Here is a 26,110-nt window from a genome sequence, read left to right on the forward strand (position 1 = left end):
GAAGCAGAAGAAGCAGATCCTTGTTTCAAGTAAGTTTGCATCTTGTAAGTTGTTGTGGTTTTGTGTTGTTTTTTTATTTTTTAAATTGGGTTAGGCTAAACCTGCAGCATGTGTTTGTGAGAGAAGACTTTATGAATGCCCATAGCACCAGAAAGAGCTCAACCAGAATTACCTTTTATTACACACAGGATATGTACTTCATCTGGGAAAGACAATATGAATGATTAGTGGATTTTTATGTCTAATAAAGGATTATCCATGATCTAAACTTTTCCTGCAGCTAAAGTACGTAGAATGGCTCTTTCCTGTGTGTGTTCTCTGATATCTCTCTCCTCTACCTGGCTACTTATTTAACATTCAATTGCAGGAACTTCCTACCTTCTTGAGTTCTATTCCTCAATCAAATCTGGTTGAAACTGTTTCATGAGTTCAAAAATTATTACTACAACAGCAGATAGAGATGCACAAACACAGCATATGATTACCTAAGCCTTTTTATCCAAGCTAAAAATAGAAAGCTAAGGAAATTCCCCAAAATTACTTTAAAAAATAACAATTCTGGGCTGGAGAATTTTTTTTTCCAACTCCAGCATTAATCATCACTATTTTGCTGTCTGTCCTCAGCATGCCAATGGGGTGGGGGGGTAGCCCACAGGCCCCAGCTGTGATTTCTGTTATGTGGGCAGTTGTATCACACCTGTATTCATTACCTGAAGGACCAGTACACAGGTGCAATTGTCACATTTGGGGCAGAAAAGCTTCTGGGCCTGCTCTACAGAGCTGGGTTGGCAAATAATCTCTGCTACACAAGCACCTGCAGGGATTGCCAATCCCCTGTACTTACATATTTTGGTATCACTAATAACCATGGAAGTGGGATTAAACCAGGAATTTCTGCTGAAATTTGGATCAAACTCCTGGGAGCCTCCAGCATCAGTACCCGGCTGAAATGCCTGTGAGGATGCACCACTCTTCCCCATAGGACTTTCCTCAGGACAACAAATCCACCAGCATGGAAGAAACTGGATCCATCTCTCTTAATGAAGGTGATGTACCCTGATGGAGCACAGCCTATCCCAAGCAAAAACTTCCATTCATTTTATCAAAGAATAACTTTTTGCTGGTATGTGACCTTCTTTGCCTAAGATTTTGTGTTTTGGTGGAGAACCATTTCCATTCCACCTGCCACTTGCCACAAAGATGCAGTTGTGCTGCCACACATTACAGAGGTGGCTGCAGAAAAACACCCAGACTGACTCAACAAAAGGCCCTGAATGTGAGTGAAACATAAAAAATAATAATAAAAAAAAAAGCAACACGAACTTGTAGGAAACTGTGCAAGGGCTCAGAAGAGAAACCAGATTGCTGTTGAAATAGCTGGGTAGCATTTGTCTGGAAGCACAGCTTCAATAAAATAGGTAAGGAAACCAGCTAAGGACCCCCAATGGCAAACATATTTATTGAGAATCCAATAAAAGTCTTAGAACAAATAGCCTGAAGGACCTGTACACACAGTCCCTGCTGTAATAAAAATGCAATACAAGGCATCAGGGAAATGGTAAGGGAAAAGAGCTGCTCCATGAGAAAACCAAACAAGAATCCCAGAGCACGAGGCCTGGAGACACAGGCAGGGATGTAATAAAATAAGTGCCATTTGGGAAAAAGAAAGAAAAACAAAACATCTAACAAAGGCACAAAGAAGCCCCAGATACCCCAGCTAGTCTAGAAAATCAGCACAAGTTGCCATAAAACACATGGGAAAATAAGAAAGGAATAATGGCTGCAAAGTGATCAACTCCTCCAGGTACCTAAAGGCTGCATGCAGGCAAGAGTCCACAGGAAGCCACGTCAGCTGCAGTAAACTCTGAGGGTGCCTAGGAGACAAACCTGTAAAAGGTGACAAAAGAGTTGCCTCAGAGGAGCTAAATCTCTGCACTGGAGAGAGTTACATTCAGTGCAAACACCCACATTGCATGGAGCTGTGATTTTTGTGTTATCTCGGTCAGCAAAACTTTTCAGTAGATGCTAGAAAGATGGAAAGATACTAGAAAATTTTTATTACAAGAGCACAGGAAAAATTGGTTTCAGGGGAGATTGTTGGCTCAATGAGTTCAATCTCTACTGGCTTACTGTGAATTTTCATGTACCATAAAAGCATCCAGAAATACAGGCAATTATTGTCAAAGTCATTGTCATATTAAATGCTGTTAATGAAAATGACATAAAATAAGGATTTGTAGGAAAAAGTAAGATTTTTTTATTAAGGCAAATGAGTAAATTGAAAAAGAAGGTGATTTTCATTTCCTAGCTCCAGTCCCACATGAAGGTCATGGCTATAAAAGCATGGCTGCCTGTCACAAGGCAAGGACCAACATTCTTGGGCTGTGCTGCTCCCTGTACCCTTGCCCTGCTAACACAAAGTGTGTACAGACAGGACAGGTCTAGGCTGGCATCTTGACAGTACATTCTCCTGGCTGAAGGGAATTTTTTGTGCCTTGCTGCAGAGAGATGTTTCCATACAGGTAGGTTTGCCATAGGCTTTTCTCCCCACTGCTCCTGGTCTTCCCATCAGTGACTGAGGACAGTGTGTGACAGTTCTGCCTGGGTTCGGGCAAGGATGCCCCTAGGTCAACCCAAGTTGCAGATGTCACCTAATTTTCTCCAGGTGAATGTCAGCCTTGGCACACACTCATGCTACAAATGACACAGCTCTGTCTGCAGTTGGGATCTCTGAATATCTTCAAAAATTCACTCAGCCTACGCCCAGAGGTCTTGCGTTTTTGTTTTTTGTTTTTAAATATATATACACTTCTTCTGGAACAATCAGAGAGTTGATTTGCTTAGAAATGTGTTAGGAGTTGGCAGTAACAAGATTTTTTTTTTTTGCTTACAAGCCTCTGAACTAGGACACCTAACAATGAGTGTGCTAAATTAGATCCATGGACCCACTTGTCAAGTTTTATGCTGGCAAAGAAGCGTGTGCTTTTTCAGCAGCTCTCCTTCCACGCGTTTGTCAATGCTGATGCTGGCACCAGTCCTTCCTGAATTGGGCTTTCTGGGCTGCAATGGTCCAAGGGTTTTCTGGGTACATAGTTTAATGGTAGAGAATGGTGTTTTTAAGGTTTGTGAACAATTCTTCAGTCAAGGAGGTAGTGAGCTTTTCCCACAGCCTAGATCTCTCCAGCTCTTCAATACCTTGTGGGGAATTTTGTCCTTCTTGGATTATTCACAGTGTCACTCTCTGCCAAGGAGACTTAAAGTTATAGTCACTTCTTCCACTTTTCAGGCCACCCAATGTGGATTTATCCAGCACTAAGTAGTTTCCATCTGCTTCTACACCATGGAGCACCTGGAGGACATGGTGATGCCTGCAGTTTGCAAAGCCATGCGTGGAGGGGTGCTCTCCTCACATGCAGGTCTGAAAGAAAGAAAGCCCAAAAAGAACAGTTAAAGCAAAAAGTTTAGCTATTGGGTCTGTAGTCCAAAAGAGTGGTGAGCTGAACTCATTCCACCAAGTCTCTTGCTAATCTGGTACTCTCCTGGGTGTGAAATATTATCAGCTGTTAGAGTTATTAACCAGGTAGTGCGTGCACTGAGCTATGTCTAGGGTTAACTGTGCCATTAAGGGCTTACAAACTCAATTAAAGATTTTAGTGCTCAACTGTTAATGGTTAATTTCTGCAGATGTCCTGTTTCCAATTACAATTCATATATAATGTAAGCAGCATGGCATCACACTTCAGCTCAGGCAGATTGATATTTTTTTTTAATATGTTTTATACCAGCAGAAGGTTTCACTTAATTGCGTAATACCCAATATTTAGTGTTCCTGGAGTGTCTTTGAAATCCCCCCTAAATCCCAAGCATTTTCACCTTTCTTCTTCTATTATTATCACCACTCCTCGCATCACTTGTGCTCATCTAACCTCCTAAGGGTAAGGAGTTTTTCTCCATGTTGTGCCATGTTCCTGCTTCCCCCAGGGGAGGGAGGCAGCCAGCCCAATGGCCCTCCTGGTCTCTGCAACACAGGGAGAGACTCACAAGATTTTCTCTCCTCTGTCTCACTGGAAATTATGTGGGAAGCTCACAACCCCCAAAGAGTATCTGAGGAGTGCAAATGCAGATTTAAAACCCTACATTTGAGCCTGCTGATTTTCAAAAATTTTAAGCAACAAAAACCCTATTGTAAGACCGACTCTGATAAGTGAGCCTTTGACTAAATCTGCAGATGGAGTTAACTGGAAAGTTTTGAGTCCTGGAGTTTCACCCAGGTGGAAGGAAACCTGCTACTGTCAGTAAAGAGAAAGAGTGAATAAATCACCTCTCAACTAATGAGCCAAATAAATTCATAACTGGAAGAGACATTTGTACCTACTCAACCACTAAGAAAAATCAGTTCCTTTCTATACATGCAACTGTGATATTCTTCATGAGAAATACTCACAGTTCAGTGAAGAACATGAACACACACATAACTCTGCACATGCAAGTCAGACTGTGACTATTGTTAAATTTAAGCTAAGAATATAATTAAATTGAAATTAAATATTAGATGCCTTGGAAATTACTCATGAGCTTGAAGTTCAGGCATTTAAATGTCATGTTCAACTTGTATCTCTGGGAGAAAAGAACCCAGTAAGATGCACACCACTCTAGGCTTCCGAAACCCTCAGAGATAGTTTCCCAAGCACTTTCAGCCACCTGATGATTGCACTCCTATTAAAAAGTCATGTTGCACCTCTTTTCCCTGCCGTGCTTCCCCAGGACAGCAGTCATCCAGGTTGTTTGGCTGATTGGATCAGCAAACTGATCCAGACAAAAAAAAAATCCTGCAGAAATACTAATCATTTTCAGATGGCTGTGTTCTCTGATGGATGTAACTGCACAACCACAGGACTGCAGCTGCTGGCCCACAGGACACTGTGGTGAGGGAATAGGGTGATCCCACCAGTGCTGGTGGCTGCCAAGTCTTCAGCAGGTCAAGCTGATTTGGAAACCTCATATGCTCTGAGAGCCTGTTAAAAAGTTTGTGTCACTTGGGAAGTCTTTGCAGTCAATTCTGATCAGTTCTTTTGCTCGAGGCATCATGGCTCTTCAAGTCATTCTTTCAGGTAGAGGAGTTTTTTTGGAGGATATCAAAGGAGATATTATTCTTTGAGATTCACAGAGGTGCAGCATCAGTGCCTCCTATAGCTAGATAGTCTCTGCAGGACAGATGTGAGCCACCTAATGATGGAGGTCTGTTTTCTTCTAAAAGAAACCTCAACAGGAGTCATAAACCCCAGTGGTGCAAGTGTGCTCAACCATTGTAAACTCAAAAAGATCAGAACAAGAGTGTCACAGAAAAGAGTTAGAGCTGCATCCATAAAATATCAAAGAGGCAACACTGGGTTCATATGATGGCCTATCTGCAACATATCAGGGATGCAGACAAGAGGTGGTTGGGACCCCAGATTTGTTGAGAGGTTTCAGAAGTTTTGAGGTGAGATCCATCCTTTTCAGGTGTGTGAAGTTTTCCAGTGAAGGTAGAGCTGTTCTGGACAGAAGCCTCCAGGTGGTTCAGAAGCTATGAGAGAAAATCAAGCAAGATTTAAACCTCATCCTAATGCTCATTTTTTCTGGCTCCAAATGTTAGGGGCATTCTTCAGCCTTGTCATCCCCACAGAAATACAGGCTATTGGGCACCCAACAAGTCCTCAAAAGAGAGAGACACCCACAGAAGTCTATCAGTGGGCAGAAGGTGAGAGAAGGAATGAAGCACATGTGACAATAGTCATTCTGTCCTTCATGGCATCACTGGATGAGGTTCACATAGACATTGGAAGAACAAGCAGTGTAATTCCAAAACCGCAGGATTTATCTATTAAAGGACAATACGTGGCTGACTTTTTTCTTCATTTAAGCTAGTGAAAATGGAGGGACAGACAATCCTACATAAGGATGTCTTTCCTGGTTAGTGCTGAGTACCTTGCTAAAGACATCAATTTTTCTGAGGCATTTATTTTACTGTAGTGGTGGCATCTCTCACAAAGACCAGGCCACCAGAGTAGAGAATAACCCTGCAAAGATGAAATTAGCTGACAAGTTGAAGGGGTTACTCAGATCTCATAGGATTTTTCTCTCCTTTTATCTTGCTGAAAACTCAGAAAAGCACTAAAGAGGATGGCAAAGTGTCACACAAATATCTTGTGTCACACAAATATCACGTGTCTCACAAATATCTTATATAATTTGGCAACCACCATGCTCCACATCTAATTTCATTACAGCACATGAATGTTTTGGGGTTTTTTACAATGGTTTTTGCACCTTTAACAACATGTTGATTATTGCATTTTGACACAACTCACCTCTTTTAGAATAACTTAAGTGAAAATTTCATTTAGATTTGCAACACCTGGAGAAAATCAACATCATGTGACTTGAAGGCACTTCTAAACAGGAAACAGTCAATTTATTTTTTTAGCTGTGTTTGTGTAATAAAGTCTAGCATCCAAGTGTGAGCAACACATTTTCTTGTTTTATTAAACAGCATGAAAGGATTTATTACTTCTCCACTGAATGCACTTCTGGCACCAAATGGAGCTGGACAATAATTGTCAGACACTGAGCTTAGCATTATGAGAAAACACCTTTGGTGGAGTTCAGAGTTTATTGTATAATGAAAAATACACCTAGATGGTGAGGCTTCCTTTGAGAATTTGCTCTGTGAGTGTAATCTCAAGTACTGCTGCTTAATAAATTTGATTCTTTGAAATAGAAATTAAAGAACTGAAATAATATTTAAGAAGGCTATTTTTCTCTTCCCCCTTCAGCTATGTGAAGTTCCTTGAAAAGGAAAATAAAAACACAGGGAACAGAGCACGTCTTTTATCACTAAACAGGTTAGGGCTTTGAGATGCTCTCAGAGAGCAGTCTTACCATGCTATGGGATATTCTTCTTCTCTCCTCTGATCTCGCCCAACTGGCAGCTCCTGTTCTGTGATTCTACCTCTGGCCAGAGCCATGCATGAAGGACTTTCCTCTGTTTTTATTCCCTGTATTGCAAGGGAAAGGTGCCCTGGGCAGGAGCCCTGAAGATGTCTTCTGCTGGAGAGAAAAAGTTTCTGAATGTCTTGCAGGTGTGTGGAATTCTTGCTTGCTCAGGAGTTCCCCAAAAATGCAGATTGATGAGAAAAGGGAGAGATGTGGTCAAAATCAAAGTTCTGCTCTTCAGAGGATCAGCAGTGGGGACAGATCTGCAGTTCTCTGCTCGACAGTTCCCCACACCTTGTACAGGCAAAGGTCCTCATGCCATGTGCCTGGGAACCATAGGCAGCAGAGCTTTATGCTCTCGACATTGTCACAAATGACCACTCAAAACTGAGATAAGGAAAAGCCTCTGTACATCTCTATGGTCCTGGGCTGACAAATTCTCCCCAGAGTCTCAGCAACACTCAACATATGATTTGTTTTCCACCGAGACTGCCAGTGCATGTGTTGGAGGTTTCTGTTTAGCTACAGGAATGGGAAAAATGCTTCACACAACCCCCGAATGAGGGGTTCTGACTAACAGAGAAGCTCCACCATGAGCTGCCTTCCTTGGTGCAGGACAGCAGCACCATGGCATGGCCTGGCCCACTGCCCCGCTGGGGGATGCAGGAAGATGGAGAGGGGAACACTGGTCCCCCTAAAAGCAGGGAAACACTGAAAAGTTTCTTTCTAAGAATTACAGTATTCCTTGTCCAGTAACCTTTAACCCCCCTCCTTTTCCTTTTCAGTTGGTTTGTAACATATTTACTTTTTATTATTTTTCTATTTTGCATCGTGTCTCTTGTACCCCCGCCGTGCAGTTTGAACACCCCATGCCTGAGCACCATAGCTACAAACCCGCGGCCCCCCCGCCGCCGGCCGAGATGCGGGACGGCGCCAGGAGAGGGCAGCGGCGCCCAGCGCTCAGCGCAGCCGGGATGCGCAGGGAGGGGGGGTGGGTGGGTGGGCTGTACCCCGCCTGCTCCCCAGGAAGGGGGGGTGCACACGGGCAGACGAAAGTTTCGGCATCAGCCGTAGGGATGCACAGGCCAGGGTGGATGAGGCTTTGAGCAATCTGGTCCAGTGGGAAGTGTCCCTGACCGTGGCACGGGGGTTAGAACTAAATGGTTCCTTACAACCCAAACCATTCTATGAGCTTGGAAAGAACGGTTTCTTCAAATGCAGATATCTTGACTAGAGTGTCTTTAGAAAATGTTAAGAGATCTTTACTGTTTGCTAGCTGCTGGCATCTGATTTCGAAATTATTTCTTTCTTACTCTGCTTTTTTTCCTTCCCCTCCAGTAGGATTAGCTCTGGAGTAGGTCTGTGTTAAATCTGGCAAATTCTTCATTATAACTTGCCTATACATATTTTCGTGTCTTTGCATCTTAATAATTTTTATATTATTTCGTGCTTTTATAATTGATTTAAGGGAAGGAGAAAAAAAGCAGGCTTAGGCATGATGGAGACCACCCTCCTAGAAAAGCTCCCAGGCTAACAGCCAAAGAGTTAGAGGGTGGATATAACAATGACATCTACAGATCAGGACTATTGCTAGAGCTCTGGTTTTCCCCATCTTGTAACATCAGAAAAGGGCCTTGCCTTTAAAGTGAAGATGGGGTTGCTTTTTTTAAGCAACCAGGAAGGACTCCAGCAGGGAGGACAGACTAAATTGTGTGTGCTCAGAAAAAGGTTCTGGTGCCTTTTGAGTCTCCCAGTGCAAGTTTCCATTTCAGGAGAAGACACCAGACCAGATGCCCCTCCTGGCTGACCCTGGCTGACCAGCCTTGTGCTCCCATTTTGCACAGGAGGAAGAGCTGCCATATATGTTTTCTTTAAATAATGTTTATTGGTTACTTTCAGTTGCTTCTTTTGCGTTTAAATTATCCTTTTAATTTAGGTGAACTGCAGATCTCACTGGCAATACATGAGAACCACAGGTGAAGCAAACTGGAAAGAAAAAAACCAAGCTTGCCTAATAATCTCTGCTTCTTGCAGAAGGAAATACATTAAACCACACTTAAAAGTAAGATAAATGTCAAAAATTGCTTATGCTTTTACACACTAATGTCTTCATGCAGAAAACAATTATGCACAGGATTAATGTTACTACCGTGATAGTCACAGCATAGCACATTTGCTGTTGGTATTTGCATTTTTATAGAACCAAAAGTCATGATAAGATCCTACCTCCGTTATGCAACTTGCAGAATGTTATGTCCTTATGAATGTGTGGATAAATGACATTTTGAGGAATATTATTATAATTAATAGATACTATAAGAGCAAGACCTTATTATAAATAACAAGGTCAGCGCCCAAATGGGGATACTTTCCAACCAGTTTTAAAATTTGTCTGGCAAAAATAGGTCAAGCCACTCTAAATGGTGTCTGCAGTTCTGAAATCAATTTGGAGGAGCTTATTTTAAACTGATACGTGGTGTATCATATAAATTACAATTTTTGGGAACACAGATCATATTTATGTGATTCTGCTGTGAGCCTGAAACTTTGGTTTCAAAAAGCAGAATAGTACCTGAACCTGAAAAATCAAATGTGAATGAGAGGTAATCAGAAAATGTCCTGAAAACAGTCTTTCTCTTACATAACTGGTATGTAATTGATGCATCTTTTAGGGCCATCCCCATTACCTTCGTAATCCTCACTCCTCAAAGATCAGAAATGCCTCTGATCCAGAGCCAGCATCTGGATGGCAATTGAATCCTTCTGAGTATTGCAGTTGCACACACAAAGGTACACACTGTGTGAAGGCTGGTTCCTATAGAAAATGCAGCTGGTATTCAAGCCAATTCTTTTATATATGCTTGGTCTGTTTTTTCATTAGAAGCCTGTCCAGTGTCATACTGCCTTGGGTGACTAGAAGATAGCCCTGTGCCTGGAGACTGCACAGACAGAAAAACCTAGCCTGAAAACTCATAATGGTGAAACTGAAGTCTGGTAGGAGTAAAAATAATTACCTGTGTTTTTAAAAAATTATCTACTTCCAAGTTTTACTCAAAAATCTAAAGCTGGAACTCTCCTTTTAACAGACAGGACATTGTTCCTGTCTGACAATTCAGCAAAGCAGCTAAACATTTGCTTAGATATAAACGATTGCAGGGATGGATGGGGGGAGAAAAAATGTAAGCAAATGTAGCAGTTCTTCCTAGGTGGGCCTGGACCCTGCACAGACCTTGGGATGAGGAGGTGACCCTTACAAATCAGGTATGTACATCAGAGTTAGACAGAAAATATTATGTCTAAAGAGGAGAGGGAATTGTGAAGACCCACATGGCATTCACAGGATGTATGACAGTCTAATACCAAGCCAATAAATACATATCCAGAGTTCCAACTTAAGTCCTCTCCAGCATCATCCCCATGAAACACATGCACATGGCAACAGCTCCATCATCCCACTGTCTGGGAGCTGTGCAGGAAGAGGTTAATTCCCTCTCAGCTTTTAAGGCACAAAGTAAAAGCTCTTGTTATTTTTGTTGTGTTTTTTTAAAAGAAATTGTGTGGAGAGAGGGGCAGGCTTTAAATATTTTTGTAGGCTGCTTGGCAACAAATTGCATGTGATCTTTATAAAAACAATGAGTTCTCATAGAATTGATGCTGTGTTTGAACTGGGTGCTAATGGCTCCTGACCAATGCTCAATGGCTGGTTTGTGGGAAGAAACAGGGAGAGAGGGGTTATATTGTGCATTGTGTGCTGCTGCTCGGGCTCTCTGAGAGAGACAGAGCTGTCAGAATCTGAGGACCAGGGTGGGAATAAAGCTGTGGCATAAAATGCATTAGATGAGACTCAACGCTGGATGTGGCTGTGCACTTCAGGCCATTGCTGTGGGGTGCACACAGGACATGGTGCTCCCAAATGTAACTGATGGCTGCAGGTCTGTCTCCTGCAGTCCCAGGAAATTAGCTGTGTACCTAACATTCTTCCTTCAGAAACAATGTCTACTTCTTTGTGGTAAAGGCTCTATTAAACAGCTTGTAATCCTTTCCCTATCAGCTGAGAACTGATTTAAACCGGTACATGGTCTGTTCAGCTGTGCAAAGCATACCTGTGCTTACAGATGCTCAGAGATCATTGAAATCAGCTCAGAAATAATGAGATTTCTCAACCAATAAGCACTTCCTACTTTTCTCTTTAAAATAAATAAATAAGTAAATAAATACTCTCCAATTTTGCCCTTTCACCTTTAGAATTTAACTGAAGCACATTTTCTTAGGTTTCTTCCACTACTGCTGAAGCCAAAGACATGTTATGCCCCAAAAGAACTCTCTACCTGGCAGGAAAATGGACTTGTAAGTGAATATCATTTGCAACAACAGGGAGAAGAAAGCAGTGAGGATTTCTGGCACTGGGTTTACAACCCCTTCCAGGAACTGGGGAGGTTACATCATTTCCTGGCACTGAGGGCCTTAGGTTAGGACCTTTTGAACCACTCCTGGTGAGCATAGGCACATGCAGTACTAACTGGATCAGTCTAAAAGAGGATTTAAAGAAGTGTTGAACACAGGTGTATATGACACCCTACCTTAAAATGTGCATAAATAAACAGTCTGATCAGTGTTGCTTCATTTTCACCAGTCAAAATACAGCCATTGCATGCTGTTTACACAGGTAATACTGAAGCCACAGGCTTTTCCTGAAACTTCCTCCATGTGAAGGTACATGGATGTAGCAGCTCACAAGAGGTGGGAGAAGTAGGGCATGGTAGGAAAACAGCATCCAGTTCTGTAAATAAGGTAATACGAATTCAGGTAAGTTAAATGCCTTACATATGATTGCATATGCCCTAAGCCAGAGCCAAAGCCAATCTGATGTCTGGGTTTCCCAAATACAGGTACTCTGAATTCAGTAGATGAAGATGATGGCTTTCTGGAGGTGTGTAGCTATTTGTGTTTTAACTCTCATAGCATACTTAAAAGGGAAAAAGGAGCTCTCAAAAAGTGTCACCCAGTAGCAAGGCACCTACTGACTACCTGAACCCCTCTCTGCAGGTATCATACGAATGCTGTGAGTCTGTGAAGTCGAATGACAGGAGTATGAGGAACTGGCCTTGTGCATGGATGTGTACAACTGTTAGACATGGCACTGAACAAATGCAGACATCTTCACATGCTCACTTCCCACCACCAACACTCTTCTGTTTACTCCATCATCCATTAATCCTATATCTATGTGTATGTATATGTACATACATGGATAATTTCATACCCAGGCACAGCAGAGAGGCCACGCAGGCTCCGTATGTCTGCAGGTATGAGCTGTGCTGTAGTAGATACCTAGCAACATCTGTTTTCCAATGTTGTGGCAATCGTTTTGTCTATAAATGCAGGATAACCTCAAAAGAAATGGACCATACGTTTTATTGATTGTCTTGCTGAATTGGTATCAGAGGATTAAATTATGACTATCAAACAATTCACCTTTGTCAAAGGATCTAATTGCAACCTGTTTGGCAGTGACAAAAAAATGCCATCTGACGGCAGTTTTGTAGCTTCCTGAATGAGTGAATTAGTTCCCACTGGCTGAGCACTAACTGGAAACTCTTATCACTTCACTGGTGCTGCTACTACTTTTCCTTTACTCACTGGCTTCATTTTCCATAATTCGATTCTTATGGAATGTAATTAAAACTCTTTGATCTAATCTGTGCAAGAGCTAGAAAAATGAAAAGAAAAGCAATATCTTTTTAAGATAAACCTCACAATCCTAAAGGCAAAGGACCATTAGACAGATCCCCTGATTGGCTTTTATGTTACAGACTATTACACTTCGCACAATTAACCCATTTTTGAATAAAATTTACTGTGTTTGAGTATGGCACATCTTCTAAAAAGACATGTGCTCCCTCTGAAGACAGTAAGAGCTGGCAAATCATCATTTCTCTGGATGACTGACTCACTATTAAATTCTCCTCATTTGGATTCATCTTGGCTTCAGCTTCTGGCCACTGGTTTTTGTCTTTGTCTCCAGTGCATTTAAAAATCCCTCGATGCCCGCTGTTTTCTTAGAAAGAAAGTTAAATATATGTGAGAACAGCCCTCAACACTTTGATTGTTCATGAGACACTTCAATCGTATTTCACCAATCATCATAAGAAAGAGCTCCTGGACAGATAAATATTTCTTTAATCAGTTGTGCAATAAAATGCAACAGGATGTAGAGAAGCAGGTAAACACCACTGAATACAGAAGGCAGAACTCTCCAGCATGATAACATGTGGTCATACTTTCACCTCATCTGGAATCTCAAAGAGCTCCCATAAAGGTATGTTTGTATCAAATGGGATAGGCCATTGTCTTGTATAAAAACACAAGAGATGTAATAAAGAATATTCTTGACTGTTCAAGCTCTGGGCAATTGGGCAGCCTTACCAAATCTTATCAAAGTTGGGAGATTTGGCAGGTTTTTTTATTGGTGATTCTACAGCCTTGGAAACAGTTATTGCTGTTGGGACTTCCATTCAAACCCATCACTTGCTACTGCGTTGGTTTTGGCAAGTAGGAGATTGCACAAAATGTCTTGTTCTTTTCTTTTTTTTCTTTTTTAAAATCAGTTATTCTATGGAAAGCACACTTACAGACTGTCTTTTGAAATTACACCAGTTGAATTTTTTACTGTATTTTCTGCCAATTGAAGTCAAGGGAGCTATAACATAAATTGATATATTCCAGAAGCAAAGTACAAACACTTCTGTCAAAGCTGACTTAAGAATATTTGCCAAGCGATGATGCTTTATACTCTTGTCTTCTTCCTTAACTGTGATTCATTTTTGCAGATAAGTTATTAAACCAGGGAAAACAATATGTAAATACATACAAATCCATCCATTTCTTAGCTGCTCAGCACTCCTCTCACCAATCCAGGTGTGACTGGGTGATGCAGGGGGAGGCTGGACATGGGGAGGGGCAGCTTTAATGAATCCCCGGCTGCACCATTGGCAAGTTATCACTTCAGATTGAATTCCTCTGCTCATGCACATACAAATCCCTACAAAATGAGTGCAGGAAGTACATTTTGGTACCCCGCAACCCACAGATACCACTGTTTGCTTTGTCTCCAGATTTTTCTGCTTAAAGGATGTATTTGAAAGCCAGAGCTTGATTCTTATCTATTCTTGCCATCCTTTACTAAATGCACAGTGGCAGGAAGCAAGCAGCCACCTCTGATGAGAAACACATCCTCATTGAGGTTTTGCTCTCTAACCCAACACTAAGGGCTCTCCTGGCCTCAGCAAAGAAGAGATGTCAAAATTTGCTTAAGCAAAAGCTCCACTGTGTGTTCTCTAACATTGAAAGTGATTAGTCTTCAATGGAGTATTGGTTAGAGCTTGATAAACCCTGGTAGATGCTCAAAGTTAGCAGTGGTCGAATGAAGTGCCACCAGCCATGACTTCTAAATTGCCATCCACAGCAGCCACAAGGACATGCTTGACAGGGGTCATGTTCCTGAAGGTCACATTTTGAATCACAGTAAAGAGAAATTATCAGAATCATCAACCTCGTTCTACTAAGAATGACTGCTGATTTTCTGAGGCTTCTGGCAGAACTGTGACATTAAATATTCGGTGAAATACAAGTAAGGTATGAAAATGTCTGCTCCAAAGAAGCTTGGAACTATCAGTACATCTCATACTGCAAAAGCCTGTATTTCTGTTACTTGTGAAGTTATGGGTCTTTGGGAAGGTCAGAAGAGGAAACTCTTCTTGAATTTCTTTCACAGCCAAGATGACTTGATATTGGATGTAAAATTGAAACCACTTCTTTGGATAGAAACAAGAAATTTAGGAGAAAGGTTGCACTTCCAAAGGGAGCTGCATTGACACGCAGTTTAGCTGAATGTTGCATTTGGAGAATATCCGACATCTCCAGTGCTGCAAAAGAGGTCAGACAGTTCAAAAAGAGCCTTCTTCCTTGCTTGGTTCTGAGAAACTAATTCATTTTGTTATTACGGTGAAGCACACAGAACAGTTCACACATAATTCATTGTTGCACAAAGATTTTATTGCAAAAATATTCAGATTATTTTATATAATGTAAAACATTATTTCAGGGCTTGCAGAGTTTGTTACAGGTGGGTTAAGACTGTAAATTATAGAAAATTGCACTATAAAATAGATTTGAGATGGAAAGCTGTGTATAAAAGCTAGAGAAGATATCATTACTTTCATAGCATCTGCAGCTGCAGTGCTTAAACACTGCAATAACTATCTGCTGCCTTAATTCTTGCTTAATTTAGCAAGACAAGAGGGCACGGGCTCAAGTTGTGCTGGGGAAGGTTTAGGTTGGACATTAGAAAGAATTTCTTTACTGAGAGGGTGATCAAGCATTGGAATGGGCTGCCCCGGGAGGTAGTGGATTCTCCATCTCTGGAGATATTTAAAATGAGACTGGATGTGGCACTCAGTGCCATGGGCTGGTAACTGCAGCGGGAGTGGATCAAGGGTTGGACTTGATGATCTCTGAGGTCCCTTCCAACCCAGCCAACTCTATGATTCTATGATTCTATGATTCTAATTCAAATCCTAATATTCATAGGATAAAAAAAAACAGACCATGCAATCTCCATTTTTTACTTAAAGCATTCACTTCTGGTTGGTGTCAGAGGCAGCTGATTTATAATTTACAATGTGTTAAATATTTGTAGTGATGTCCAAAAATAGTCTTTGCTGGTGAACATTATTGCAGAAGCTTTGACTGGCAATACTGGCAATTAGATATGCAGCAAAAGTACCCCCCGTTTCTCAAATTAAGATAATTGAGGCAGGAGAAGGTAACCTGGCTAGCTAAGGTCACCCAAAGCAGAACATTGTGCAGCAGACTGAGTTGGCCTGCCCAGACCAAGGCTCAGCTGGGGCTGGATTGCTTTCCTTGCACAACTTCACCAGTTTATATAGCTCTACACAATCTTACCCTCAGGCATCACCTTATCCACCATACCAAATCACTTGGTTGTTGTCCCTCTCTCCTTCCAAGCCCCCAGATGGCACAGGCTCCTCCATTCCTTCAGTCATTGTTTAAGCAGCTGCTAGCACCAGGCTGGCATTTTTACCTCTGCATGGAGATCAGATTGAATGAAGCAATAAAACTCACGTTATGGGAGTGGGTTATGAAGAGTTGGAAACACCCAGGGGACACTCAGCCTGGCCTTTAGGGTGCTAGACAACATCTATAGCTGGAAAAATGACCCCCTCGCTGCTTCACATTGCAGCCCTTGTTCGCTACCTACTGGGGCAACAAATCTTCATTGCGTGCTGTACAGAGTACAGAAGGGAATCAGAAGGTCCTGAATTCAGTTGGCCACAGCTGACTGAGAACAAGCCAGGCTCAAAGGAGCAGAATTACACAATACTGTCACATGGATGAGACCAACTGTGTCCTGGAACCATCAGAAACAGAGGAAAAAACGAAAAGGGAAAAAAGGGAAAAATAACAAAAAAGTTTCCAAAAACTGGATGGAGTTTTTACTGTGTCACACATCTCTCAATTGAGGATGGTTTTGCCCTAGTAAAGGGGGAAGTTTTGAATGAAAAGCCCATGGCAACAGAATCAATCAGCTCCGCAAGTGCATAATATTCAAATGAGTTTTACATAACTACTCTCCTTTTATTCCAGTCTTCAGACTGCATGAAAGAACAGCAGAAACCCAAACTGAATTTAAGAAAACCAGTCTGCAAGCCAGGGAAGGCCCTTTCCCATTAACATTACCTTTCTCAAATAAAACATGTGTGTTCTCAATAAATAACACCTTAAAATAAACCATGCTCACCAAAGCAAATGAAAAAACACAGAGGAAGGACTGGGAGTGACCCACACAGCTCTACGTCCACCAAACCAGTGAAGAATCAGAAGGACCTCAACTACACAGCTCTTGCACATGGAAGCTCTCCCTGATGTGACACCATCACCTCAAACGACCCAGTCTTGAAAATGGCACAGCTCACTGGAAAGTGCAGCTTGCTACCAAGCTGGTACCAATAAACTTCACCTTGATAGCAAGCATCTGAAACAAATTCAGCTGAATTTGTCCAGGTTAGAAGCCACTGTAACTCCACTATTATCCAGAGACTGTGTGGTGAAACCTATTTACAGCACAGAGAGACCTTCTAGCAAGTCCCACAGACTACTAATTGCCATTATGTGGCAACCATTGTCATGAATCAGTGTGACTCATCAGTGTCACCTGTGTGGTGGACTTCTGGGAGTCAAGGAAGTAGGAGACAAAACAGGGTAAGAGAAGGGTGGCTGGTCAACACCCAGAGTTTGTAGATACACTCAGCAGCACATTGAGACAGGACCAAGAGTCACCACATCTTTTCCTCCATTAGCATCTGAAACAGACCAAGAAGAGGATTGGTTCAGTGTTTCTAAGATGGTATTAATTTTATTGATTATTTCAATTTTATAAATCAATTCATTGCTTGTTATCAAACTTTGGCTGGAGAAGTAGAACATATTTTACTGTACTCTCCCTTGTCTCTAAAGAAAAAGTCATAAAGCACTTATATTTCATATCTTATTTGGGTTTTTTTGACATATCCTAATTTCTTCCAGTTGCTTAATGGTCTTAGTACAATACCTCTTGCTCCTTTTCCAGATTGTCTTCTGTTTACTTGGTTGAATTAGACTGACTTTTTGCTCATGACTTTTCTAGTGTTTTGCTTTGAAAATCTACTTTACATGGTACCCCTCCTATTGTTTACATGTGTGTGGGCAGAGGAGCCAGACTAAGGGGTGGCTGCTGTCAGACAGGGTAATAGAAGTGAGCTTAGCTTAGCTATTCATCTGGCACAGCTAATGAGTCTTTTCTCATGGCTGGCACTCCTCGGTGTTTCAGATTTGGGCTAAACAAGGAAAATGAAGTGCTGATGAAACCTGCTGTGATTATTGCCTTGAAATGGAGTCACCATTCAGGTCGGGTTGCACTGTATCTACAAAATATGAGATCTAAATAAGAATTTGGATTACTTTCCTGTGTTATAGACTTCAGCTTTCTTTCCTTCTCATTCAGCTGTAAGACAAGAAATCCCCCATTTTCAGTTGTCTTCCAGGAAGACTTCAGAAAAACTAAAATATTAAAAACTGAGTGAGATCCTCACCTTCTCTGTAGCCCCTTTTATGAGCCAGAAGACCATGCAAAGACTTGAGGGCTCTGTGAGTACTGCAGGGGCAGGTCCCAAATGCCCACCACCTTTCTAGAAACAATATTTGGTGTAGGTGGAGGAGAACACTGATGGCCTGTGGGGTTCAACAAGGATATTCTGGGCATATGAGCAGAGAGGTGTAGCAGGGATCAGTGTGGCATTATTTTTGTAATTCTTTGGCTATATGGTTAAGGTATGTCTGGCTAGGAAGCTACACTTGTCTGAGGTTTGGGTTGAATATACACGATGTCCTCACATGGACACACCTATTGCAAGAGAGACAGCTTTTTTTCTGGTTACCATTGGTCTAGAACTGGAATGAACAAAGCCAGAAAAGAATCCACTCCTGGAATGACAATCCATATGGGAAACTCCATTTATAAAGCCAAAACAATTTAGCTACCATGGCATAAATATCTTATTTCCCTAAATAGCTTCCTTTGTGTCAGACACTTTCCCTTGCTGCTTTAGCAAAAGCCACAAGGCATCTGGACAGACAAAAAGCCCAGCTGTAGGATTTGACAGCTTTGTTGCTACTATCAGACAATCTTTGAGTATAAATTTTCTTCTCAAACTGAGATTTCAACTCATTAAATCACTCATGGATAGATACACAAAGGATGGTAAACTAAATAACTCATTTCTAAAAAGAAAAAAGATGAAGGTGATGTAGAGCAGTGGTAAGCTCCCCATGAACTCTCTACTAGACTACCTGCCTTCTCATTTGTGACCAAAATCTTTTTTAAATAAAGCTGTTATTACAGTTCAGTCTCTGCCAAGTGTTTACAGTGTTGCCCTAAGTAACAAGTCTGAGCCAAGGGACTTAATTAAATGTAGTCTGCTTTTTCAGTTATAGAATTGTCCTTAAATATCAAAAGGCAAGTGATATGTAATAATAAAATCCCAAATCACTTTTTAAGATAAGTTCTTCAGGCATATAGCATTTTCACAGAAAATTTCACACATGCATTTACTGATTTTATTGACAAGTAACAATGTTTAGAGTTCTGTCTTTATGTGAGACTCTCAGATTTCATATTTTCTTCTTGAGCTGATTCATAGATCACGTGGTTGCAGGGAAGAACATAAAATCTCAAAGATAAATATTTATAAAAGATGACCCTTTTGATCTCACAATTTTTTAGCATCCTTACATCTTTAGAGGCTTAGCTTTTCATTTTGGAGCACTTAATTCTACCATATATTTGCAATTTTGTTACAACCATCTCAGAGGAGGTTTTACCTGTGAGATCTTCTGCTAACAGCAAAGTTGGTTTGGGGAAGGAGCTGAGGAGCTCTTTCTGAAAGTCTCAGATGGGCAAATGCAGGTGACACAACTGCTGCCTCCCTGGGCAGAACCCCATACCTGCTGCCTGAAACCAGACCAGAGTTTCCACTCACACATGGCCCAGCATGCTAATGGAAGATGAGGTTGATAGAGCCCATATTGATATGCTGGGACAGAAAGCAGAGAGGAAAAACTGCCAGATGGGCCTGGACCCCAGGACAAGGTTGAAGTCCTGCCTGACCCACTGGCAGTGCAGGCTGCAATGTTGCTGCTCTCGCCTCCCATCAGTGCAGGGAGAGGGGGCAGCTTGTGCTGCCTGCTGGGCCACACTACCCAGCACCATTTTGCCATTTGGCTGAACTATGCAAATGTTTTCCCAGGTAAGAAAAGTTTAATGCCCTTCTCGTCTCCCTGTGAGGAAGTTTTAACTTCCTTGTGCCCATAATGCTAATTTTTTATAGCATCTTAAACCCAACCTGTCCCTGAGGCCCAGACAGTGGAGGTCAAATGCAGATGCCCAGCAGATATATCCCTGGAAATGTTTAATGCCCTTCTCGTCTCCCTGTGAGGAAGTTTTAACTTCCCTGTGCCCATAATGCTAATCTTTTATAGCATCTTAAACCCAGCCTGTCCCTGAGGCCCAGACAGTGGAGGTCAAATGCAGATGCCCAGCAGATATATCCCTGGAAATGTCAGACACCAGGGCTGCATCTTCAGACACTCTGATAGTGGAGCTGGGCATCTCTCCCACAGGGGCAGAGAGTAATGTGAAGGCAGTAACCAACTCCAGAGAAATGTGCAGAGGACAATGAAGCTCACAGTTGTAACATCACACATAAGGTGGGGCTGGCAGAGAGGCGTTATTGAGTTGCTTCCTCTGCCCTTTGTTCCTTCTGCTGCACCTCATTGTCCACTTTCTCTATCAGAAATAGTGTGGCCAGCAGGGGTAGGGAAGTGATTGTTCCCTTGTACTTCGCACTGATGAGGCCTCACCCGGAATCTGCATCCAGCTTTGGACCTCTCATTACAAGAAGGACATTGAGGTGCTGGAATGTGTCTGGAGAAGGGCAACAAAGCCAGCGAAGGGTGCAGAGCACAAGATTTACAAGGAGTGGTTGAGGAAATTTGGATTCTTTAGCCTGGAGAAAAGAAGTCTGAAGGGAAACCTTATCGCTCTCTACAACTACTTGCAAGAAGGTTTTAGTGAGGTGAGTGCTGTTCTCTTCTCCCATTAACAAGTGATAGGATGAGAGGAAATGTCCTCTAGTTGTGCCAGGGGAGGTTTAGATTGGTTATTAGGAAGAATTCCTTCACTGAAAGAGTAGTCAGGAACTGGAATGGGCTACCCAGGGAAGTAGTTGAGTCACCATCCCTGGAGGTATTTAAAAGATGCTTTTATGTGGTGCTAAGGGATGTGGCTTAGCGGTAGACTTGGCGGTTCTAGGTTTACAGTAGGACTAGAGATCTTAAATGTCTTTTCCAACCTAAGTCATTCTATGATTCTGTGATTCTGCTGCTCAAGGTTGTGGACTGTTCCACTTCCTCATTCATTTACCTTCCTCTCATGCCAGCTCCCTTTCTCCAGCTGGCATACTGACCACGGTGAGCAGCTGTGGGCAGATCTCACAAGCAGGCCAGTTCTGACTGGGATCAGCTACTCAGAGAGCTCATGAAACCCCAGCTCCTGAAGGGTGTGCACAAATGATGAGACAAAGCTTCAGCCATCCCCATCTGGTGCTGGCATTAGTTCTGCTTTGAGAAGCATCACAGACTAGAGATGGATCTTCAGCCATCCCTTGCAGACAGTATTTCACAGACACTGTAAATTCATTCACCTGCTTTTCCCACAGCCACACTGGCTCCATTTCCAGCTCCACCTCTGAATGCGATGCTGATGCATTCATCCCATTCCAGTAACTCCTGGAAAAAACAGGTCCTCCTAGTGCAAAATGAAGTCAAAGCTCAGCACTGCAATTTGTGCAAGTTGGCTGAGTTCAGATGTGTTTTCCTTTACACAAACTGTTTCTTCTGCTCCTTGCATTTAGGTTTATAAACTCTTCAGCATAGCATTCATCTGCTCGTCATTTGTGCGAAACTTTTGAGCCTTGATATGTAAACAGATGAAGACTGCTCAACACTCCTACAGACCACATTTTGGGATGGTTGGCTGGTCTGTATTACAGTGGAGATAAATAGTTTACCTATTAGATGCTTTATGGATGACTTTACCTTGTCACTATCTCTGTCTCATTTTGAATTGCAACAGAGAAATCACCTGGGCTGTGGGAAAAGCACTGCATTCCTGAGCCGGGTGAAACAACTGACTGTGTGGAATAGGCATTTACTTGGGATCACATAAACACTGCCAACTTGAAAAACAGAATCTCTAGATCCCAGTTTGTTTATATTTAACTTTGTAGATCTCAGCTTGTGTGTTTTGCTAGTCTAACTACTGATGCTATACTAGTCTGACTGGATCATGCCAAAATTTGCTGTTTACATTATAAAGTCTTCATGGCTTGAAAAGAAAACAGGCACTGAAGTACAAACAGTGGTATATTGTAATGAAATGGCTTCTATGTAAATGCTCATGCTGTTCACCAGGTGTGAAGAACACACATCTTAGTGATACTGAGGAGACTTGATGACAATTACTCTCCAATTTTGATGAAAAATGGTGTAAATTAAGATACTCGATGGATAAAATCATCACAAAGGACATTTGACAGCCTGAACAGACTGGTGAGAGAAGCCTAAATGAGTATGCAAACGGCCTGTTAGTGCTTTTTATGTATAGTGGAGCTTATTTCACCTCCACGAGGAAGAACCCCCTCCCATTCGTACTGCTGGGCTTGTGTGACATCTATTCCATCTATTCCAGCAATGCTCCCGTCCCTAGGCCCAGTAAGAGAAAGCGGGCAAGACCTCAGTATTGTTTGCAGCACCCCTGCTGCCTCAGCAATAAAACCCTACTTATTTGGAGTGCCAACAGGCCGCTCCCCAGGGGGATGGGGCGAAGAACGGCGGGGACTGGGGGTACCAGGGGGCTCCGCCGCGCTGCCGTCGACCTCGCCTGCGTCCGAGGCGGCGGCTGGAGCGGGGGTCGCGCTGCCGCCCACGCCGGGATGCGGGATCCTCCTCGTCTTTGGTGAGGGAAGAAGGGGCGGCGGTCTGAGACCTTCCCGCGGGGTGAGGCACGACCGCACCCGCGTCCCGCTCCGCCCCGCTGCGCGCCAGCGCTCCGCCGCCCCCAGCCGGGCAGAGGGAGACGGGGGGGGGGGGGGGGGGCTGGGGGGCGGGGGAGGAGGGAGGGCCGTGGGGCGGGACGCGGCGCAAAGAGGGGCCGCCCCCCCGCCTGCTCCGCGCCCGCCGTCGGTGCCGGTGCAGGCGGCGGTGGCGGTGCCGGTGCCACCGGCTCCCGCCGCCCCCCCTCCCTTACCCCGGCCCCGCGTTCCCATGGCTGGGCAGGAGTGGGACTGGTTTCAGCGCGAGGAGCTCATCGGGCACATCAGCGACATCCGTGTGCAGAACCTCCAAGGTAAACCAACACCCCCGGAGAAACCCCTCCCTCCGCCCCCGCGCCTTCCCCCTGTGCCGGTCCTTCCTCCTCCGCCTCTCCCAATGTCCCGGTACAGGACTACTGCGGACTTCCCAGACCGCCCCCCGGGCCACCCGCGGCGGGCTCCCCCGGCTCCCCACGGCGGGGGCGGTGCGTGTGCTGGGCCGGAGCAGGCGAGGGGTAGAACGGGGCCAAAGTTTCCGCTGAGCGCAGCCCATGGAGAGCCCCGGCGCCGGGGCGAGCAGCGGCGGGCCCTGCGGGAGGGATGGGGCACGGGGGTTCCCCCCAGGTGCGGAGGATGCTGCGGGGGGGCGGCACGGGCGGTGTCCCCTCCTCGGGGGACAGTGCCACCCACAGCCGCCTCCTGAGGGCCGTAGGAGAGGGGGCTGGAGGCTCCGGCTCACCTCGCTCCCTCCTGGAGGAGCCCCCGGGGGCTGGGCGGTGCAGAGCCAGCCGTGCCGGAGCTCTCCTTGCTCGGCGGATACCGAAGCTTTGCCTTGCGATCCCCCCGGATCCTGGCAGAGCCGCCCCGCGGGCTTGGGGGGCAGCACCCACCCGGCCACTCGGATCTCAGGTTTGGAGGTGCTCGGCCGCAGTCTTCGTCCGTATCGCCGCAATCTGAAGGAAAGCCGATGGCTATCTGAATACCCAATTTAAATGTGCCTTCTCATAAGGTACTGTTGAATAAACATGAGCAGAGCTTTTGGATAAATCATCTACGAGATGCTCTCCTGCCACAGGCTGTGCAGGCGGAAAGGATGCAAATATCTAGGTTTGAATGCAGTTTGGTATGAGTGTAGTAGTTCCTCCAAAGTTATGTTTGCTCCTCACCGGCTAACTTTGCGTGATTGGCAAGGACAACAAGAATTGATGAAAGCAGAAAAAGAAGTGGTGGTTTATGGGAGCACGATTCGTTGAATGTAACTTACCAGTCTTAATCAACAGCTCACATTATACTGCAATGTATCTTCATGTTCCACAAAAATGATAGACTTGAATTGTAGGTCATTATCTCTTCCTGCTTCTGCATAATTATATTAAAGCACTGTCTACTGGCAGAGGCAGTGCAGTTGCTGGAAATTAGTTTTGGTTTGGCTTGATTATAGGAGATGTATAATTTATTAGGAAAGGCACCCAATTTAGTAATTCTTTTAGCTCTGATCTGTATTAATGTGGTTAACTGCTGATGGGGTCACTTCACAACGTTTTCACCTACATCATCATAGCCTCTGAAATTCAGACATTGATTACAGCCAGGGCTGGTTCCAAGTTGAACTTCCCTTGGGTTTTGACAGTCTCTCATTACAGTGTAATTCTACATTTCTGACTCCTGGCTGTCTTTTTTGATTCTGTGTGCTAGCACAGATGGCCTGCCTCTCATCTCTTGTTCAACTCTCTAGTGATTATATCAAGTTTAGTTGTTAATTCTTGGGCATTTTTTGAGAAAGAATAGAAAAGAAATCCATTCTTAAAAAGAATAACATGTTTTTCTTTTTGCCTCTAATCATCTGCATAAGAAGGAGTTAAACTGTTTTCCCTTTGTATAACTTAAAATGCATTTATACAGATGCATGCAGCCTTCTATGAAATTCCTGTAGTCCTGTAGGAGAATGTCATCCTACACTGCAAATTCCTTTGAATAACATTATGTTCATGAAAAAAACAGCCTGTTCTCTTCTTCCTATACAATACAAACTTTGAGAAACATATTAGTTGTCATTTTGCTTGCGCTACTGAATAGGATCTTAAAAAGATTTTTGACTTGTGTTGGTCACTGTAGGGGAGGAAAGGCATTTGTTTTAAGGTGGTAAAAGCAAGTGGTAATATCCATCACTTACTGTATATATGATTTGTAACACATAGTTCTCACATTATCTTCTGGAGATGAAAAACATTTTACAGATGGTGAGTCTGATACTTGGAAGAGTGTGATTTTTGTCACTCAGGAGCTCAGCAGCAAAACATGTTGCTTCTCTTCAGGATAGTTTCTTGTAAAATGGCAGCATATGCTCTGTGTTCATGTGTATTAATTAAACTTGCTGCTGCTTTATAATTCAAAATTCATGTTCTCCCATTAAAACAATGTGATGTGAATCACCGCTAGTATCATCTGTTGGTTGCAGAATCAATAGCAGTTTTGATTTGCTAGGAATTCATGAGTGTAGGATGAAAACCCAGTTGAGGATGATGCAGAGGTTCTAGCAGCCCCAGCAGAGCTCCTGCTCAGGGCCACAGGAAGGACTTTGGGTGGTGAGGGTCCCTGTCTGCTGATGTGGACTCTGGTCCTGCAGTTCTCTCTTACAAGACAGCTGTGATTAGGGGTAGGTGTTATGAAGCTGTCAATTGGCCTATTCCAGACTGCTTCTTTTCTATGGCATGTTTTGCATATGTGAAGGTGCTTCCTGGTCTCTGGAGACCCCATGATATGAATATGGATCCAAGAGGGACCATGTTGTAAGGAAAGGACAGGAGTCAGCAGCTAAATATTCACAGGTAAGAACAACACTGGCATGTCTGTAAACAGAGATGGAGACTGCTCACCTTTTATTGCATGAGGCACAAAGCCAGCCAAATATGAAGTCTTTGGGGTGTGGAAGGCTGATAGAGTTATTACTGTCACGCTGTCTCTGAGCCATCCTGCTGAACAGCTGATGGAAGATCCCAAGTGTGACCATGAGAAACGGTACCACTAGCACCTGAGCAGCCTGCTGCAGGCATCATGCACCCATCTGCTGTAGCAGTTTTTTGTACCCTTTCTGTCTCCTTTTTTAAAAACTAAAATTATTCATTTCTCTTAAAAAGTTCTTCCTATGTCTTAGCTAAGCATCAGAGCATTGCTGATGTAAAATACTATTTGAAGATGGCACGTGCTGTTGCAGTCTGTTGAATCTTGCCTCTCTACATTGGTATTTCCACATTCAGGAAGGATCCAGGATACCAGTTACTGGGAATTGCCTGCTTTCATGGGGATGCTCTTGCAGTGGTATTATCTGACCAAATTCAAGAGTTCTAGCTGCATGTGCTGGGTGCAGAAATAGCCTCAGGAACTGTATATTCTGTCATGTAACTCATGAGTGAAATTATGGCAATTGT

At 43.3% G+C, this 26,110-nt stretch overlaps 1 protein-coding gene across 2 annotated transcripts in view; it reads left to right on the plus strand.

The window, feature by feature from the left end:
• The first annotated feature begins 22,761 nt into the window (after positions 1–22,761).
• The window catches only part of CLMN (calmin), a 76,244-nt gene continuing 72,895 nt past the window's right edge, over positions 22,762–26,110 (plus strand). Inside the window, exon 1 of one of the 2 annotated variants that reach the window (XM_071745687.1) lies at positions 22,762–22,996. In XM_071745687.1, coding sequence (XP_071601788.1) covers positions 22,915–22,996 — 82 coding nt within the window. In that variant the 5' untranslated portion in view covers positions 22,762–22,914. The remainder of the gene's footprint in view (positions 22,997–26,110) is intronic. The other variant, XM_071745686.1, reaches the window with a different exon arrangement.

Source organism: Heliangelus exortis, chromosome 5 (assembly GCF_036169615.1).
Source record: "Heliangelus exortis chromosome 5, bHelExo1.hap1, whole genome shotgun sequence".
Taxonomy (NCBI): domain Eukaryota; kingdom Metazoa; phylum Chordata; class Aves; order Apodiformes; family Trochilidae; genus Heliangelus; species Heliangelus exortis.